Source organism: Canis aureus, unplaced genomic scaffold, assembly GCF_053574225.1.
Source record: "Canis aureus isolate CA01 unplaced genomic scaffold, VMU_Caureus_v.1.0 ptg000239l_RagTag, whole genome shotgun sequence".
NCBI classification, from domain to species: domain Eukaryota; kingdom Metazoa; phylum Chordata; class Mammalia; order Carnivora; family Canidae; genus Canis; species Canis aureus.
Window position 1 is genome coordinate 204,952 of NW_027554501.1, and position 17,957 is coordinate 222,908.

The 17,957-nt window shown below is 34.5% G+C and overlaps 1 protein-coding gene across 1 annotated transcript in view; it reads left to right on the forward strand.

Annotated features, from left to right (window-relative positions):
- Nucleotides 1-972: 972 nt before the first annotated feature.
- Nucleotides 973-17,957, forward strand: part of LOC144309892 (WW domain-containing adapter protein with coiled-coil-like) — a 28,632-nt gene continuing 11,647 nt past the window's right edge. The window contains exons 1-3 of the mRNA XM_077890861.1: nt 973-1,085; nt 1,648-1,760; nt 6,063-6,371. Coding sequence (XP_077746987.1) covers nt 976-1,085; nt 1,648-1,760; nt 6,063-6,371 — 532 coding nt within the window. The 5' untranslated portion in view covers nt 973-975. The remainder of the gene's footprint in view (nt 1,086-1,647; nt 1,761-6,062; nt 6,372-17,957) is intronic.

Below are 17,957 nucleotides of genomic sequence, written 5' to 3' on the forward strand. Positions count from 1 at the left end.
AGAATTGTAGACTACCAACGTATAACATTTCATTAATCTCAAAGCTCCTTTGAGGAAATAGTCCAGAAATTCATCTAGAAGTAACTTGGGATTCTTCCAGATTCCTGGGGCCAGTGCACTTCTTTAAATTTTACACTTTTTAGATCAGTAGCATGGAAATTGGCCCTCCTTTCAGATTTCTCTAATTTCTTTATAATTTTACTATACCTATAAAATACCTAAAGAGAATGTATCTGAGAGTTTTTGAAAGGCTAGTTTTTGTTACAGGGATATGAGTGATGCTGCTGACCTCATATATTATGTGAGACAAGGTTTAGCTTGCCCAATCTCATGGATTTTGAAGGTGAAGCAAATATATGGCTTTTAATTAGCTCTGTGTTTATAGTTTTATTTTTAAATTCTGTGGGTTTTTTTTTTCTTCACTAAGTAACAGTGAATACAGACCAATTGTTCTTGGTTACTAATATATATGAGTATTATTGTGCATGAGTTTAAAATTGATACGCCATCATGTCATGAAATCAGTTAAGTATGGGTTTTCTAATCTCCACCCCCCCCCATGTGACAGGATTTCAGCAATTAAAATTATGTAATGGGGAACTTTGGTAATGCTTTTCCAAAGTCAAGATGTTAATTTTGCATTTCTCATTCTGTGCTTAATAAACTAATGTATATGAATCTGTTTTAATTTCGTATTTTACCGGATTTTCCATTGTTATTTTTGAAGGTTTTCATAGACTAAAGTCTCCTAAGAGATATAGATAGATATCTACACACACACACACATAGATAGATAGATATCTACACACACACACACACACACACACACACAATTACATTTTATATCAGGGTACATTTTTTTTATGGTCTTTTCCCTTATATGTGCTTTGAAAACCATTGACTGTTGAAGTTTCATAATAAGTGGTTAAATAGTATTAATATTTTCTAATTTTTAAAAATGTATTTTTAAGCCTTATGATTCTGCAGATGACTGGTCTGAGCATATTAGCTCTTCTGGGAAAAAATACTACTACAATTGTCGAACCGAAGTTTCACAATGGTTTCCCAAAAGAGTGGCTTGAAAGGTATTTGCTCTTACTCATTAAAAAATACTTATTATTCTTGACTACAGCTTAACATCTTAGAACTTTCTCAGCTTAGGTTTCTTAGTGAAACTCCTCATTCCCCCCTTCAATTGCAATAGTTGGCCCATTATGTTTTCTATAATTTCTCTTTGCTTAAAAAAAAAAAAGAAAGAAAGAAAAAACTTGGATAAGTCACTGTCCACAAGGACCTTGTAAACCATCAGTATATTTAAGATTTTATATCAACCTATATTATCATTTATAATGAACATTTTCATAATTTAAAGTATATTAATGTTTCCTTCATATGTGTAGAATTAATATTGGGGAGTTTTGGTTGTAGGGTTTAATGGTGTTATAAACAATTGCTATAATGCTATCACTGAGAAACATTAATGTTCTGTTAGCTATGTTTCATCTCCCATACCAGTTGATATTATGGCTATGTTCAGTTCTTTTATTTTCCATATAACATTCTGTTGAGCATTTGGTCAGAAGTGTCATATGTAAACTCATTGTACCTGATGTAATTTTTATGAGTTTATCTATGTTTTATTTTTAGAGAACAGAGACAAAAAGAAGCAAACAAGATGGCAGTTAACAGCTTCCCAAAAGATAGGGATTACAGAAGGGAGGTGATGCAAGCAACAGCCACTAGTGGGTTTGCCAGTGGAAGTAAGTATTAATTTTTTTTTTCTTTGAAACAACATGATGTTTAATTCACTCCTATAGTTTGTATGTTTATATCCATATGCATAGCTGTTTACATATGTAAACTAAAATAATGTAAATGTATAGTTTCTTTTATGTTAGATCTGTCTTCCTAACCTCCACCATTTTGTTTCCTGAAAAGGAAAAGAGTTCATGGAGGATTAGTACACGTATGTTATTCTTCACTACTCATACTGGCTATGATGCAGTTGAATTGGTGGAAAACAAAATCTCATATTGTGGATTGACTCTTAAAACAGGAGTTGTTTGGGTTTTTTTTCCCCCCTTTGCTGAATTGTGTCCTGTTAAACTGGACAGTGAAACTTCTTCCAAAACTCATTGAATGTTTGAATCTAACAATTGAATTGTAGCCACACACAGATGGTAACATTAAAGTGTCTCTTGGTGTTTTGTGTTTATCAGTGAGAAACTTTTTTACCTTTTATCTGGGAACTGATTACATCATCATAGATGTGAATAGCATCTCTATACTGTGAGCATACCTTAAAGGTTTTTGAGGTCACATTTTGTCTAAGTGGGACAATATGAGTAATATGCATTTATTTCTTAATTCAAATTAAATTTGAATTTGAAGCTTTTAGTAAAGGTCCTCTATTCCCAGTGGCTTCCTTTTGCCCAGAATAGAATTTAAATGCCACCATAGACTTCTTAGGCTTTTTATTAGATTTTGAAATTTGGAAGAATTTTTAAGATGTGTTCAGGGAATTCTTGGACATCTTCTTCCTGTAACTTACATAGAAGGTTGTATTTGGTCTTAGCAAGACAGTACTGCTTTTTTGATGGGAAAAGTTTTAAGATGAAGCAGATAGTAAAGTAACATAATTCTTCACTGAATTTTTAAGATATGTTCCTTTGAACATTTAATTTTTTTGTACTAGTGAAATTGTATTTAATTCTTACAAAACAATGATTTAGTGTACTGAAGTAAGGAAATTAAAACTATTTTTGAGACAGAAGACTTGGGTCCTGGTTCCATTTTACTTAATATCTTGAATAACTGTTACTTCTTGCAAACAATCAGAAATAAGGTAAAGGTTTTCCTCTCCAGGTTTAAAAAAAAAAAAAAAAAAAACCGCACCCAGCTTGTAGTAGTTCTGTCTGAACAAACTGCAGAAGGATATTGAGAAGATATGGTGGAGGAGTGGCAAATGGTTGTAAAAAAAATAGTCACTTTTTTTTTTTTTTTTTTTTAAGATTTTGGGCCAGGCCTCTCACTTAGTGGGTGATAGTTCCCAGAGAGGGAAAAAAAATAGCCTAGTGCGTCAGCTTTATTCTTTCCAAAATACCCTATCATTTTAAGTCTCTTCTCCTCTCTTGAAGTAAATGGAAGTAAATAAAGATCTGATGGAAGTATTGATGAAAGTGAAAGTAGTGTTTTTTTGTCTTTCTAATAAACCATCTTTAAGGAAATAAAATCAGAATTGTGTTTTTAAATTGTGTGCATCTTTTTCTTTCACAAATGAAGGAGTTCCTTCTCTTTTTTCTTTGTAATTTCAAAAGTGAAGCATGTTTGTTACTAAAAAATAAAAAGGGGATTTTTTTAATTTCATGAGCCAAGAACATTTGGGGACATACACTTTTTTCTGCGTGTATATAAATGTGTATTAAAACTACATATGTGTGTGTTTTACATAATGGCATTATATGTTACTATTTTTAACCTTTTTTTGTTCATTAATATTTTGAGGAAATATTTCTGTGTCAGTTTAGAAATCCCTGTGTGTTAAAATTACATGGTTTTCCTTTTTTTTTTTTTTTTTTTTTTGATGTGCCCTCATTTATAGGTAATCATCTGTGGATACTTGGGTGGTTTTTATCCTTTTCCTACTGTCAGCAGTGCTGTGATGTCTATCTTTGCCCATTACTTCCTTAGTCACATTCCTAAAAGTGCAAATGAGGAGTCAGTAGGTCTCTGTGTGTGTTGAAGTACAGTCATGTGTCTCACTTTTTCAGTTTTAAGTGATAATTAGAAAAAAAAAAACCTTAGCTATATTTCTTTTTATTTTTCCTTAATTGGTCAACTGAGTTATACCTAAGTGTGGTAGTAATGAAGTCATTGAGTCATTTAAGTGCTTAACTTTTTCTGTCCAAAAAGTATTGGCAGAATTTTCCCATGTGTCCAGCACATTGGTGTTCATGTTGGGTAAGACCTAAAGCTTTGCAGTTTGAACTGCTAATACAAGGTATGCGTGTTGGTGGGGGTGGGCAGATTGAAAGATTTTATATGAAAGGAGAAAAAGGTAGAAAATCAATTTATTTTATGCACTACAGCAAATAATGTTATCTAGAACTTGACCTTGAAAACTTTATGGATAAAATTTTTAATTTGGTTTTACTGCTACTAGATTATTTTCATTGTCTTTAATCTGTGCCTTACAGAATTATTGCTCTATACTTAGAGAAACCTTAACTTGGTGTTTCTCAACTGTAGCACCAATGACATTTTGGGTTAGGTGATTCTTTGTTGTGGGTTGCTGTCCTGTGTCTTAGGACATAGAGTACTGTACCTGGCCTCTACATGCTAGATGCCAGTAGCACACCTCCTCTCTTCCAAGTTGTGATAACCAAGAATGTCTCCTTACATTTGCCAAATGTCTTTGTTGTGGAGGCGGTGTGCAAGTAAAGTCACCATGTTAACTGTTTCGTCTAGAGTTGTGAATCATAGAAAGCTGTTGTAGCTACAGCTTCCTTAGTTCCTATAATGCTGCTGCCACTGTAAAGCTTACAAGTGTCTGAAGAAGTATCAACTTTAATTTTCATCTGAATACATTTGCTTGATACTCTTTGACTCTAGTCTTACAGAAGTGAGATTTTTTTCTTGGTGTCCAGGAAATAAAAGTTATTGGTAATCAAGTGACAGGATTGGTGGGAATTGGGTATGGTATTATTTCTGTTTTATTCCTAAACGTTTCTGTTGTAGCAGTATTCTTTTCAGGAAGAAATTGTAGAATAAAATTTAAGTTCCTTGTGCATGCAAATGGATAGTTTACTGATGAGTTAATATCATGCAACAGATGTTTGTATTTTGCTGTGATTAGCTCAATCTGTTCACCTTTTTCTGTTAAGGTTAATATATGTGTAACTTACAACACTGAATTTCATTTATTAAGTCAAAGACTTTGTGTTTTGATATAACTAAAGCTTTTTGGCAGTAGCCAGTACATTCTGTTTAGTATAACATGTAGGAGTTGTACGCTGAAGGTTTGGAAACTGACTTGTAGTTTAAGCATACTTCCTTCTTTGTGCTGTCTTGGTTTCTAGATTCAGAGGAACCATGAATTGGGAAAAAAAAACCTAAAATACTCAATGGGGAGGGCATCTTTTGGTAATATTATTATTACATATGTGCTTGAATCTTAAGATATTTCTCTACTTGAAAGTTGTTTTAAGTTTCAGTTATTGATTAGACTTATAATTTTGGTTAGAGATTTTTTGATAAATTTTATCAAGATTGGAATTTTCCTTATTTTTTTGTGGAAGCAGAAGTATTTCTGAGGTTTAAATGTTTTGTGACCAAATTGGAAGAGGATGTTTTTAATATAACTGGTAATAGCAAGTAGATTTTTCTGACTATGCTGCTGGATGTAGGCCTTCTCTGTTTTCAGATAGCATTATCTATAACTTGAGCTTATTACTAACTTGTATTGTTAGCATTTTCAAAAATATGAACTGATTTAATTACTGATTGCACAGTTCATCATAAATTCAGCCGTCCCATTTAAAGCCCTAGCACAAACTACTTTAGAGACCACTAATTAGCTACTTCAGTATTCAGAAAAATCAGGCTAATAAAGCTAATATTCCTTTGCAGTTGAACCACTGTGGATAATTCAATTATTAGAACCCATGGCCCATATTTTCAAAGAATGGACCATTTGCTTTTTATATTTTTAAAATACTTTAAAATTTTTCATTTGAGTGAAACGTTAAAACTCCATATATGGACTGTTTGTTTGTTTGTTTTTTTCCAGTGTTTTGTTTGAATTGTGGTGTGGTTCTAAAGAATCCCCAAAAGCTCATAGCTCATTTGAAATCTGAGTATAGATTACTTAGAGTTGAGGCTAAATATCCTCTTTCAGTATTTGCTGGTGGTAAAACTGCAGATACTAACTGGGCTTGCAGTTTTATAACAAGATATAAGTATGTTGCTAAATTAGCTGATGTTATAGACAGGATTCTAACGTAATCTTTTTTCTTCCCCCTTCTGTCATTCCAACATCTCTTTTTTCGAACTGTGAACTAAAGTGGAAGACAAGCATTCCAGTGATGCCAGTAGTTTGCTCCCACAGAATATTTTGTCTCAAACAAGCAGACACAATGACAGAGACTACAGACTGCCAAGAGCAGAGACTCACAGTAGTTCTACGCCAGTACAGCACCCCATCAAACCAGTGGTTCATCCAACTGCTACCCCAAGCACTCTTCCTTCTAGTCCATTTACGCTACAGTCTGATCACCAGCCAAAGAAATCATTTGATGCTAATGGAGCATCTACTTTATCAAAACTGCCTACACCCACATCTTCTGTCCCTGCACAGAAAACAGAAAGAAAAGGTATGCCATTATTACTAGATGCTGCACGTTGAACTGTAGATTGAGTTTTTTTTATTATATTACAGTATCTCCATTAGCTTGAATAAGACTCTTAATTATAAATTCTTTTTAAAAGTCTTTTAAATGTTACTGCGTAGATTTAGGTCTAGAGTTAGCCATATTTAGCTTTTTCTTTTAATTTTAATTACTAAGCCTTAGCTGTTTTGCCTTTGACACTTCGAAGTCAAGTGCTTATTAATTTATAAGTTAGTAATGGTTTAAAGTCAAAGGACTGTCCCATCATATTTGTGTAAAAGTAATTTTTGTTTTTTGTGATAATTGTCATGATGGTTTAGTTGAGATATTGTCTCAATTTTCTGTTAATTAAAATTTGATATGAATAGAGACCTTTTAAAACCTGTTATTTCTGCACAACATGCAACTATTGGTTTCAGTTTGTGAATAAGAAAACTGTGTCCTGGGCCAGAGGACAAAGAGTCTTAAAGTCTGAATTAGAACTTAAATCTGAAGGGTAGAAGTTAACTTCAGAACTCCAATTGTGTTTATCCAGCTCAGTGCTGATAACCGTAGCATGTTAAAGGAGAAAAATTGTGGCTACAACTACTCAGGAGATAACATACAACAGAAGCAGAGTGATGAGATAATAAGTTTATTTGCACAGACCACTCACAATTCTAAACTTAACACATTATAATGTGTTTTAAGAAATGAAGGAAATTAAAAGACAATAGGCAAATAAATTATAGGCAGACCCATTAGCAGCCTAATTAGCAGATTAGCATGAGTAAATTCTGAGAAACTTTTAAATGTCCTGTGGGTTTAAGAGATGTTACAGGGAGCTAATGAGTCTTTAAGCTTTTAATCTATGGTTTGATTCATTATTTCACATTGATTTAATTTGCTTACAAAGGGTTCTCATAGATTTCTTTGCTGCTTGTTTTCTTTTATGCATGTTATTTGAATTTCTTCTGTAAGTACTCATTCCATATTTAAACCACGTACTTTGGGCCGCCCGGGTGGCTCAGCGGTTTAGCGCCGCCTTCGACCCAGGGTGTGATCCTGGAGACCCGGGATCGAGTCCCACGTCAGACTCCCAGCATGGAGCCTGTTTCTCCCTCTGCCTGTGTCTCTGCCTCTCTCTCTCTCTCTCTCTCTCTCTCTGTCTCTGATGAATAAATAAAATCTTTAAATAAATAAATAAATAAGCCACGTACTTTTGTCATCTGGTGCTTAATGCATCATAAACAGATCGTCCCAAATGTTGTCAGATTCCCCTAAGATAATTTGTACCAAAATCCATATGTTGAAGTCATATTTACCCTGATGCAGAATTAAATTTGTAAAGAGAATTCTTGAGGGAAATCTGAATTAATGCAGTAATTGTTAATGTGGTAGTACTTTCTAAAGGATGTTAACGGTTTTTCAATTTTTATAATTTTGATTATTTAGTCACAGAAATTCTTTTAAAAATCATTAAATCCTGTGGCCTTTTAAAAGTCTTTATCTTGGGGTGCCTGAGTGACTCAGTTAAATGCCTTTGGTTCAGGTCATGATCCCAGGGTTTTGGGATTGAGCCCTGCAACCCTCTCCCTGCTCAGCAGGGAGCCTGCATGTCCCTGTCCCTCTGCCCCTCCTCCCTACTTGTGCTCTCCCTCTGTCTCTCACACCTTTTTTTTTTTCTCTCATACCTTTTTAAAATCTCAAATAAATAGAATCTTTTTTTTAAAAAAATATCTTTATCTCATTTCTCTCTTGTTAATTTAATTCTTAGCTCTTACCTCCTTTTTGAAATTCTTTCCATCACTGGCTTCTGGAATAATGCTATTTTTCAATATTCTAGTTCTCTTCTTGCCCCCTAAATAACCAGTATTGTTCATCCTTTTACTGTTTTCTTTTTTTCTTGCTCAGTATGTTCTCTTTTGCCAGGCAGTCTTATCTACAAAAGTGACTCCCAAATCTTTATTTCTGACTCCTACCTTTTATCTGCTTTATTTCAATAAGGACTTGTTGTGTCCCAAATGCCTCCCTTTCCCCACAGCTTATTCTCAGATTCTTGGTAAGTAACTACACTGTCCTCCACTGTTTCTTGTTCTTTAGAATTTGTCCTCATCTCTGTCTACTGACCTATCAGCAGATCTTGGATTCCGCCTTCTCTATCCTTTCTCTGGTTGTCGCCACTACTATGGAAACTCCAGGCATCTCTCTTGAAAAAGCCTTCTAATAACTGTTCTGCATCCTTCCATCCACACTATTCACTGACAGTTGTTTCATTATAAAATTTAGATTGGATTGTGTTACTTCTAATACTTTTCCATTATCCACAGGATACGTCCATACTTCTTAGTGCCTGACAGTCTGCTTGCAGCCTGTTATATCCTGGGCATGTTATATCCATTCTTGTTGTGAGCTTTCGCTGAAAAAGGACATGCTCTAACATTCCATCCTGTTGAGCTCTTTAAGAGGCAGCTCCAATGCCCTTGGGTTCTCAGCGTCAGTTATGCTCTCTTAGTCTGTGTTTCCCAAACCTCTCCCTGTTATATTTATTTATTATTATAGCACCTATCATATTGTAATTTTAGTTGACTTAATTAAACTGTTTAGAGTTAGGTATTAATTACATGTTGAACTTGGTTCACCTATACTACCTTCTCCCTCCATGCTTCACCATTCCTGACAAATTTTTAAAATATCATTAAAAAATTTCTTTTAAATATTTATTTATTCATGAGAGAGCGAGAGAGGGTGGGGGGTGCACAGACACAGGCAGAGGGAGAAGCAGGCTCCATGCAGGGAGCCCGACATGGGACTCAATCCGGGGTCTCCAGGACCACGCTCTGGGCTGAATTCTGCGCTAAACCACTGAGCCACCAGGGCTGTCCAAATACCATTAAAAATTAACTGTGTACCAGGCTTGGTGCTAAGTGTTTACTACATATTTTAGTTTATTTTTTAAGACAGTATTGCAAAGATGGTGTATCTTTTAGATAAGAAGAACCTGAACATTGCCACTGTTTAAGTACATGATGTTAGAGGCAGCTTCTCCAAAATTCATGTTATTTCCATAAAACCCTAGGGTAACGAAAGACACAAATCTATATATTTTTTTTTAATTTTTATTTATTTATGATAGTCACAGAAAGAGAGAGAGAGAGAGGCAGAGACACAGTCAGAGGGAGAAGCAGGCTCCATGCACCGGGAGCCTGATGTGGGATTCGATCCCGGGTCTCCAGGATCGCGCCCTGGGCCAAAGGCAGGCGCCAAACCGCTGCGCCACCCAGGGATCCCGACACAAATCTATATTAATTTGAACCCCAGTAATTAAAAATTGGTAACAAATCCTAGATGATTCCATTTTAATACTACAAAGTATATTTGCTAATCACAAACTTTTTCTAAAACTTTTACATATGGTAATTTTAAACTTACAGGAAGAAACTTGGTTACCTTGCAGTTGACTATTGAAATAGGAAAAATTGTATAATTTTCCCAAGTATTCCTTGTGTATAAATGAAGACTACTATTTTCAAACTGTTCATTAGTTGGTCTAAATTTGTGAAGTGTCCATTAATTTGAAATATTTTTTTTCTCTCAGGCACATCCATGTTCTTTAAGTTAAGCCTTTTTATTGACTGTTATCAATATACTGATTTCCTTGTTTGAGTTTTCCTTAACAAATAATTTATATTAAAAGGCTGATGATTGGGTAATATCAGACTTTTGGACTCTTGGTTGTAAGTGCTAATAGTATGGCTAGGCTCTATCTGGGGGTGTCCATGGTAAGATGCTGTGTTAAATAATAGCAAGATCTTTGTCATTATGACCCACTGCTCTATCCCTAGTTCTGGAAAAAATAATAGACCATCAATACTTGTAGATGGATAAGTAACAGAGAATGGTAATGGTGTGTGTGTTAAGGGCTTGGAAAGCACTTGCAGTAGTTCATGGTTTAAGAAATGGATTTGGAGAAAAAGAAAAGTATTATAATTGTTGTAAACCTAAAGATTTAGATCTGTTTAATGCCAGTGTGCCTTTTGAGAAGAAGCAACTAAATTAATTAATTTAAAGGATAAATTCAAAGTCTGTGCTTGCTTGAGAGACAGAGTGTGGAAAATCTGAAGCTCTGGTTTTGTAGGAAACAATCCTGGTGTTAGGTAGGGTGAAACAAGGTCAGGCATCTTCTTTTAGATCTGTATTTGTTGTTAGGATAACATTTGAACATCTCTTGGCATATTACTTTATTGGACAACCATATAACAGAGTGATAGAGACAATGATATACTTAAACACCTAAAACTTGGTTTTTATCAGTTGGTATCCCATTAACCATTCCTCATATATATATATATGTGTATATGTATATATATATTATTTATTTATTATACAGCGCAAGAGAGAGAATATGAACTGGGGGACTAACGGGGAGAGGGAGAAAGAATCTCTAGCAGACTTCCTACAGAGCATAGTGCAGAGCCTGACAAGGAGCTTGAGCCAAAACCAGGAGTTGGAAACTGGAACCTGGATGAGAAGTCATCCAGGAGCCTCTTCAGTCCCCCATAGACTGTTCTAAATTGTATCTAACTCTACCCTTTCTTCCAGATTCATGAAATGACAAAATAGGCAGGAAACCATTGCTTTGGCCAAATAACTGCCAGAGTGAGAGGAGTTTAATGACCTTAATTAATAAGTTTCTTACTTAGTAATTTTAGAGTTATGATTTATTAGCATAAACAAACTTGAAAAGTAAGGCAAAATAACCAAAGAAGCAGACCTATTCATTGAGTAATGCTAATCTGCTGAGGGCTAGTTTGCATCTAAATCCTTAATGTGGTTACTTAATTCCGCACTCAATCTAACAGGAGGGGGGATTAGTCATTAATGTGAGGTGTGAGTCACTTGGAATAAACTTTGCTTTTGTGTCTTGATGGTATGTAGACTGAGTGAAATTTAAATGAACCTGAAGATTTCAGTATGCATTAAGGCAGTACTAGCCTTTTATAAGCTAGTGTAGTAGGTCATTAACTAACTTGAGTGGGCCATGTTCAGCCCTCGCTCCTTTGCTTTACTTTATAATAATTTTTAGGATTACTAAACTCTTCATGAAAATTAGGAAAACTGGTTACAGATGTGTTAGTGACTCAAATTTTTTTTAAGATCTTAAAAAATTTATTTGACGGAGTAAAAGAGCACAAGCAGGGGAGAAACACCCCACCAAGCAGGGAGCCTGATGCAGGGATGCAGGGCTGGATCCCAGGGCTCTGGGATCATGACCTAAGCCAAAGGCAGGCATTCAACTAACTGAGCCATGCAGGCCCCCCATGATTCAAATTTTGTTGAATAACTGAATACGTTAGTAGAAGAATTTAGTCTGTATTAGTCTGTAACTTTAAAATTATGCTAGTTAATCTAAGATGGCACTTTTAACAATGGGACGGGGGAATAGCTGTGATGAAAGAATATACTATTTATAATTTGAGGGGTGGGGAAGGGCTTTTTAAATCAAGATCCAGTATGCCTTTGCCTTTTAAAAAAAAAATGTTGATAAATTTAAACACAAGACATATCTCAAATTGGTAGAAAATACTTGCAACACGTATAGCAATATGTTAAGGATTCATTAAGAATACATCAAAATAGTAGGAAAAAAGACAATCTAATAGAAAAAATAAGCAGTAGATATGAACAAGCAGTTATAGAAGAGGAAATTAAAATTGCCAGCCTTGGCTTACAGCTATAAAAGTTAACTCAAAATGGATCAAATACCTAAAGTTAGGAGCTGAAACTCTAAAAACTCTAAGAAGGAAACGGGTGAAAATTTCTGTGACATTGGATTTGGTAGTGATTTCTTAGATGTGACACAAAAAGCACAGGCAACGAAGGAAAAAGATAAAACGGACTTCATCAGTATTAAAAGCTTTTGTGCATCAGAGGGCACTCTAGAGTCAAAAGGCAACCCATACAGTAGGAGGAAATAAATTGTAAATCCTATATCCAGTAAAGGATTAATATCTAGAATATATGAAATCCTATAACTGAGCAATTAAATGAAACAAGCTAGCTCAAAAATGGGCAAAGGACTTGAATAGACGTGTTCTCCAAGGCCAGCCAGTAAGCACACAAGGCATTCAGCATCAGGGAAAGCAATCAAAACTACAGTAAAAAAAACATTTCACACCCATAGGATGATTATTATGAAAACAAACAGCAATGAAAATAAATGTTTTTGAGGATGTGGGAAAAATTAGACCTCTTTTTTTTATTTTTATTTTTTAAGACCGCTTGTACATTGCTTCTAGGAATGCAAAATGATGCAGCTCCTGTGGAATACAGTTTAGCAGTTCCTCAAAAAATGAAACCTAGAATTACCATAGGATCAAACCATTCTGTGCTTGGATATATAACCAGAAGAATTGAAAGCCAGGGAATCAAACCGGTGGTTATACACTGATATTTGTACCATTGTTATTTAAAATAGCCAAAAGATGGAAATGGTTCAGGTGTCCATCAGCTGTTACAGGTTTTAAAAAAATATATATTAGCTAGACATACAGCCTTAAAAAGGAAGGAAATTCTGACGCATGCTGCTGTGACATAGATGAAATTGAAGACCTTATGCTGAAAGGAGGTAGTATAGTGGCTACTAAGGAGTGGGATGATGAGCCCTTGTTTAATTGGTGACAGAATTTCTGTTTGGAGAGATGAAAAGGTTTTGGAGATGGATAGTGCTATGTGATGTTTGCACAACAGTTTGTAAATACTTAATGGCCCTGAGTTGTAAACCTAGAAGTAGTTAAAGTAGTAAGTTTTATGTTATATATATTTTAGCAGGCTAAAAAATTTCAAGAGAAAGATTATCAGTGCATATTGGAAATTAAGATTAAAATAAGATTTTTCACCTTTAAGATTAGTGACAGTTAACAGCTGGATGTGGGGAAGCACAATTGGTGGGAATGTGTATGTCGGTTATTAGAGGAATCCCTTTAATAAAATCTGTTAAAAGTTTCAATACGGGGATGCTTGGGTGGCTCATGGTTGGGCACCTGCTTTGGCTCAGATCGTGACCCCGGGATCTGGGATCGAGTCCCACATCAGGCTCCCTGCGAGGAGCCTGCTTCTCCCTCTGCCTGTGTCTCTGCCTCTCTTTCTGTGTCTCTCATGAATAAATTTCAGAGTATGTTTATCCTTTACATGTATAGCATAAAGATTTCCTCAGTTGAATAAAAAAGCAAGGTGCAAAAATATATCTTAACATATTTTACATCACCATATTTCTGTACGTTTGTAAAATGCAAAGAAAAGGTTCTGGGTGGTGGATATGTGATTTAACATATTCATGAATTATCAAATTAAAAATAAGTGAAAATCACAGATTATATACCAGGTTACTGCCACCTAGATACCTTATTATTACATTTTTTTCCTACTACTTTTGAATACTTTGTTTCCTTTGTAACTTCCCCATGTTGTAATCTTCAGTGTAACACCATTACTACAAAACAGAACAAAACAAACTGCCCTTCTTGCAACAGTAGTTTGAGCTTTGTTCACATGTTCCCCTGAATATTATTACAGCAACTCTCCAAGCATCAGAGGAAATTAATGATTAGAAATGTAGTATGGTACCTTTTACCCTTTTTAAGTGCAGTGTCTTTAGATCTTATTGTAGATCTAGAAGGAATTCTTTGGCGTGCCAGAAAAATGTAGGTCAAAAATAGATTTTGACTTTGGTTTATGCTCTTGGATATTTTGGATGGGGGCCTAGATTTAGAAGAGGTGAATATTAACTTTAAACCATAAAAGAATTAGGGTATAGTAACAGATTTTTAGGTGACTCTGAAGTTTAGTCTTTAGTAGATTATGGCCCCTACTGGTAAGCATTGGAAATGTAAGTGAATAATTCATACAAGTATAAGGGGAAAGAAAAATTTTGTCAAAGCATATATACCAAAAATGAGAGGATAAAATTTTAAAGTTTATAGTAAAGAGTTGGTTAGAGATCTGTAAGTCTTAGAAATAATCATAAGGGAAAGTGACTTAGTTTAAGTTTAAAATAGGTGTGTAAGAGATTGAAAAAAAATGCTCAAAGGAACCTAGATTTGCTTGGGGAGAGTTTACATTTAAGGAATGAGACTGGAGGATGATATTCTTTAAAAGTGGAAGAGCCTATAGAAATGGCTTTGTAATGCAAAAAGTGTTCTTTTACCTACATTTACTTCTTGGTCTTTATTTTGAAAGACCCAAGTTTTTATTTGTTTAGTTTGATAAAAATATATATTTGATGACATTACTGTTTATTCCAAATAGTTCCATTTCCTCTCTGTGTTTTTTAAAAAGAAAGGTTGAGTATTTTATAGGGTTATTTAAAATAAGCTTAAATAAGTTAAATTTATCTCTAAGACTACATATAGTTCCTTACTTTTATGAAAGTAGCATAAAGCTGTAATTGTCAGTTATTTAGGATGGAGATCTTAGACTTTCCTCCGTATTATCATAAATTCTATACTTAGAGATTAGAGGGAGAATGCATGTACGTGGACCTGGGCCTTTACTGCAGGATCAGGTACCCATTCAACAAGTACATGTTGATGCCATCTTGGTGTCATGTCCTCTCGTACCAGGGCTATAGAGATAAATACAACAAAATCCCCCTACTGAAGTTGTTAAAGTTCTGCAAGAAAGGAAAGACAATAAACTATATAATAGAAGATACTGGGTAACGTTAATAGATCTCTTTTAGGGCATTCAAAACACAGGAGAGGTACCCAACCAATACCTTTCTTTAGTAATATTTTAAGACTACCTTACAGAGTAGTATTTTATATCTATATTATTAAACTCAGTACATTGTTCTCAGTTATATATATAGATTGAGGAAAGTAATATGTAAAATGTTTAACATGTAACATGTTTTGGAAGGGCATTTGTATGGATGTGTCTTTATAGGGAGACAAGGTGAGTGGAGCTATTATTAAAATAGTGTGGAAATACTTATATATGTGAAGAGTCTAAAAAACCAAAACCAAGTGTATAGATACAGAGCACACAGCTTGGTGGTTGCTGGGACGAAATAAGTGAAGGAAGTCAGAAGATACAAACTTCCAGTTATAAAGCAATGGGGACATAATGTGCATAATAATACTATTGTATATTTTCAACTAAGTCTTGAAAGTTCTCATAGCAAGAAAAATAATTTTGTAACTGTTTGGAGATCATTTTGCAGTATATATAGATAAGAATGTTGAACACCTGACACTACTAGAATGTTGTATGTCTGTTATACCTCAATGGAAAAAATAGGAGACCTACCTGGGAAAAATGATTTAGCTTTTCTGTCTTGCATCTTATCCTTAATTCCACTCACTCCTGTACCTTTGTGCTATGCTGCTTTGTTTTGGTTTTGTTTCCTTTGGTTTTTAAGGTGAAAAGCAACCTTGAAAGCTCTAACCTGTTTTTTCAGAATCAACTAGGGTGTCAGAATCACCTATAGAATTCTTACAACTTCAACATATGCCTGGGCCTCCCCAGGTTCATTAGAGTGGAGCCCAGGTATCTGTTTTGTTTTGTTTTGTTTTTAGCTTTATAGATAATTCTGATAAGCTTTCTGCTGAAAACTGATACTCAAACCTTTTAATAGAAAAATTCTGGCCTTTAAAGATGTTGCCTGTTCAAGGGTCTCCTAGATATTAAGCAGGATCACCTGGTTTCCATACTACTCTTCAGTGATCTTTGACAGAACTTCAAAAGAAATTTATCTTAGAGTAAACAAACTTACTAAAACTAAGAGTTAAGGATATTTAGTTTTTGTTACTTTATTTCTTTATGGTAATATGTATAGTTTTCTTTTCTGGGGTGTTTCCTTTTTTTGGATTAAAGGGCAGCACTCAAGAGTTTTTTAAGCTGTGCTTATTTTAAAAATGTGTGGATAGATTGAGCAGCATCAGAATACGTTAAAAAACAGAAGAAAGCCACAATAAAAGTAACAAAAGAGTAAGGATCATTTCAGAGGTATGTAAGCACTAATTTGATGGTTCATGCAGAAAGTAAAAATGCAGAACTTGTTTTCATTTTAAACATTAATCAGGAATGCCCCTAAGCTGACCCTTAAGGAGTATGATCTGGAGAAAACTGTCATCATAAAATGTAAGAACTGACAGGTTTTCAAAGGGGAAATTTTATTTCTTTCAAGTTTCTGTATACTTGTATATGAATCCAGAGCAACAAAATTGAACGTGATAGGCAATCTGCTAAACTGAATAACCCTCTTTAAAATGTGTGCTTTACAAAAATTCAGATGTTACACTTTTATCAATTTTGATCATAGTTGATCAACATAGCCATGAAATATATTTTAAAGCAGCTGTGAAGTCCATACTTCAGAGAGCTATTGCCCCTAATTCTTTTGACTATTATAGTAGTGGTATAAAAAGGCTGATAGAGGAGTCCTTTTTCAGTAAGTTTACTAGTAATTCCCAGCTTCTGTGGGGACATGAAGATTAATAAATGTTTAGTTCTTAGAATTGGAAATGAGGATTTGCAGTTACTAGGTAGCAGTGTAATATTCAGATGCAGTATTCCTGCAACTTTTATACATCATATAATAGTCTTAATTTGGGATATATATATATATATATATATATACAAACTTGAAAATCTTCAAGAAATAGGTGTGTATGGAAAATTAAAGATTTTTAGCAAATCTTCATATTTAGGCCAGTATTGTAAGCATATGCATGAACATCTTGATTAGTTGTTTTAATATTTTTATCCAGAGGTCCTCTGTTCCTCTTTTTTTCTTTCTTTAAAGTTATTATATTAGTAATATTCCATGGTATGAAAATACAGTGTTCATCTTTCTGTTGGTGAACATTTAGTTTGTTTCTAGTTTTGTGCTAAAATAGAAACAAGCATTGTATTATTATAAAAATTGTAAAGCCATTCCGGTTTCTTCTGGGAAATGTCTTTATTTCATCTTTTGTTCATTTTTCTTTCGTGTAGTTTGTCTTTTCTGATTATAGGAGTTCCTTAGAATACTTATCTGTGCTTTGAATGTAATTGGTTTGCTTTTTGTAGTTTTCTGCGTCTAGATGTCAAAGATACCTTCTTGTTTTCATCTTCTAGTTCTAAAGACACATAACAGAAGTTTAATCGACCTTATATTGGTTTTCTTTCAATTGTGAGTTTTTATACTGGCAAGACACATTTCACTAGCTGTGTTCTTTTTTTTTTTTTTCATGAACTTCATGGCCGTACTAGCCCTTACCTTTTTCTTTTTTTTTTTTTTTAATTTTTATTTATTTATGATAGTTACAGAGAGAGAGAGAGAGGCAGAGACACAGGCAGAGGGAGAAGCAGGCTCCATGCACCGGGAGCCCGACGTGGGATTCGATCCCGGGTCTCCAGGATCGCGCCCTGGGCCAAAGGCAGGCGCCAAACCGCTGCGCCACCCAGGGATCCCTACCTTTTTCAAATAAGTTAATAGAATCAACTTCTCAAATACTGCCAAAAATGCTTTTGGAGTTTTGATTGCGATTGCATTGACTCTATATATGTAATTTGCAATGATAGCTTTCAGATAATGACCATTTTCCG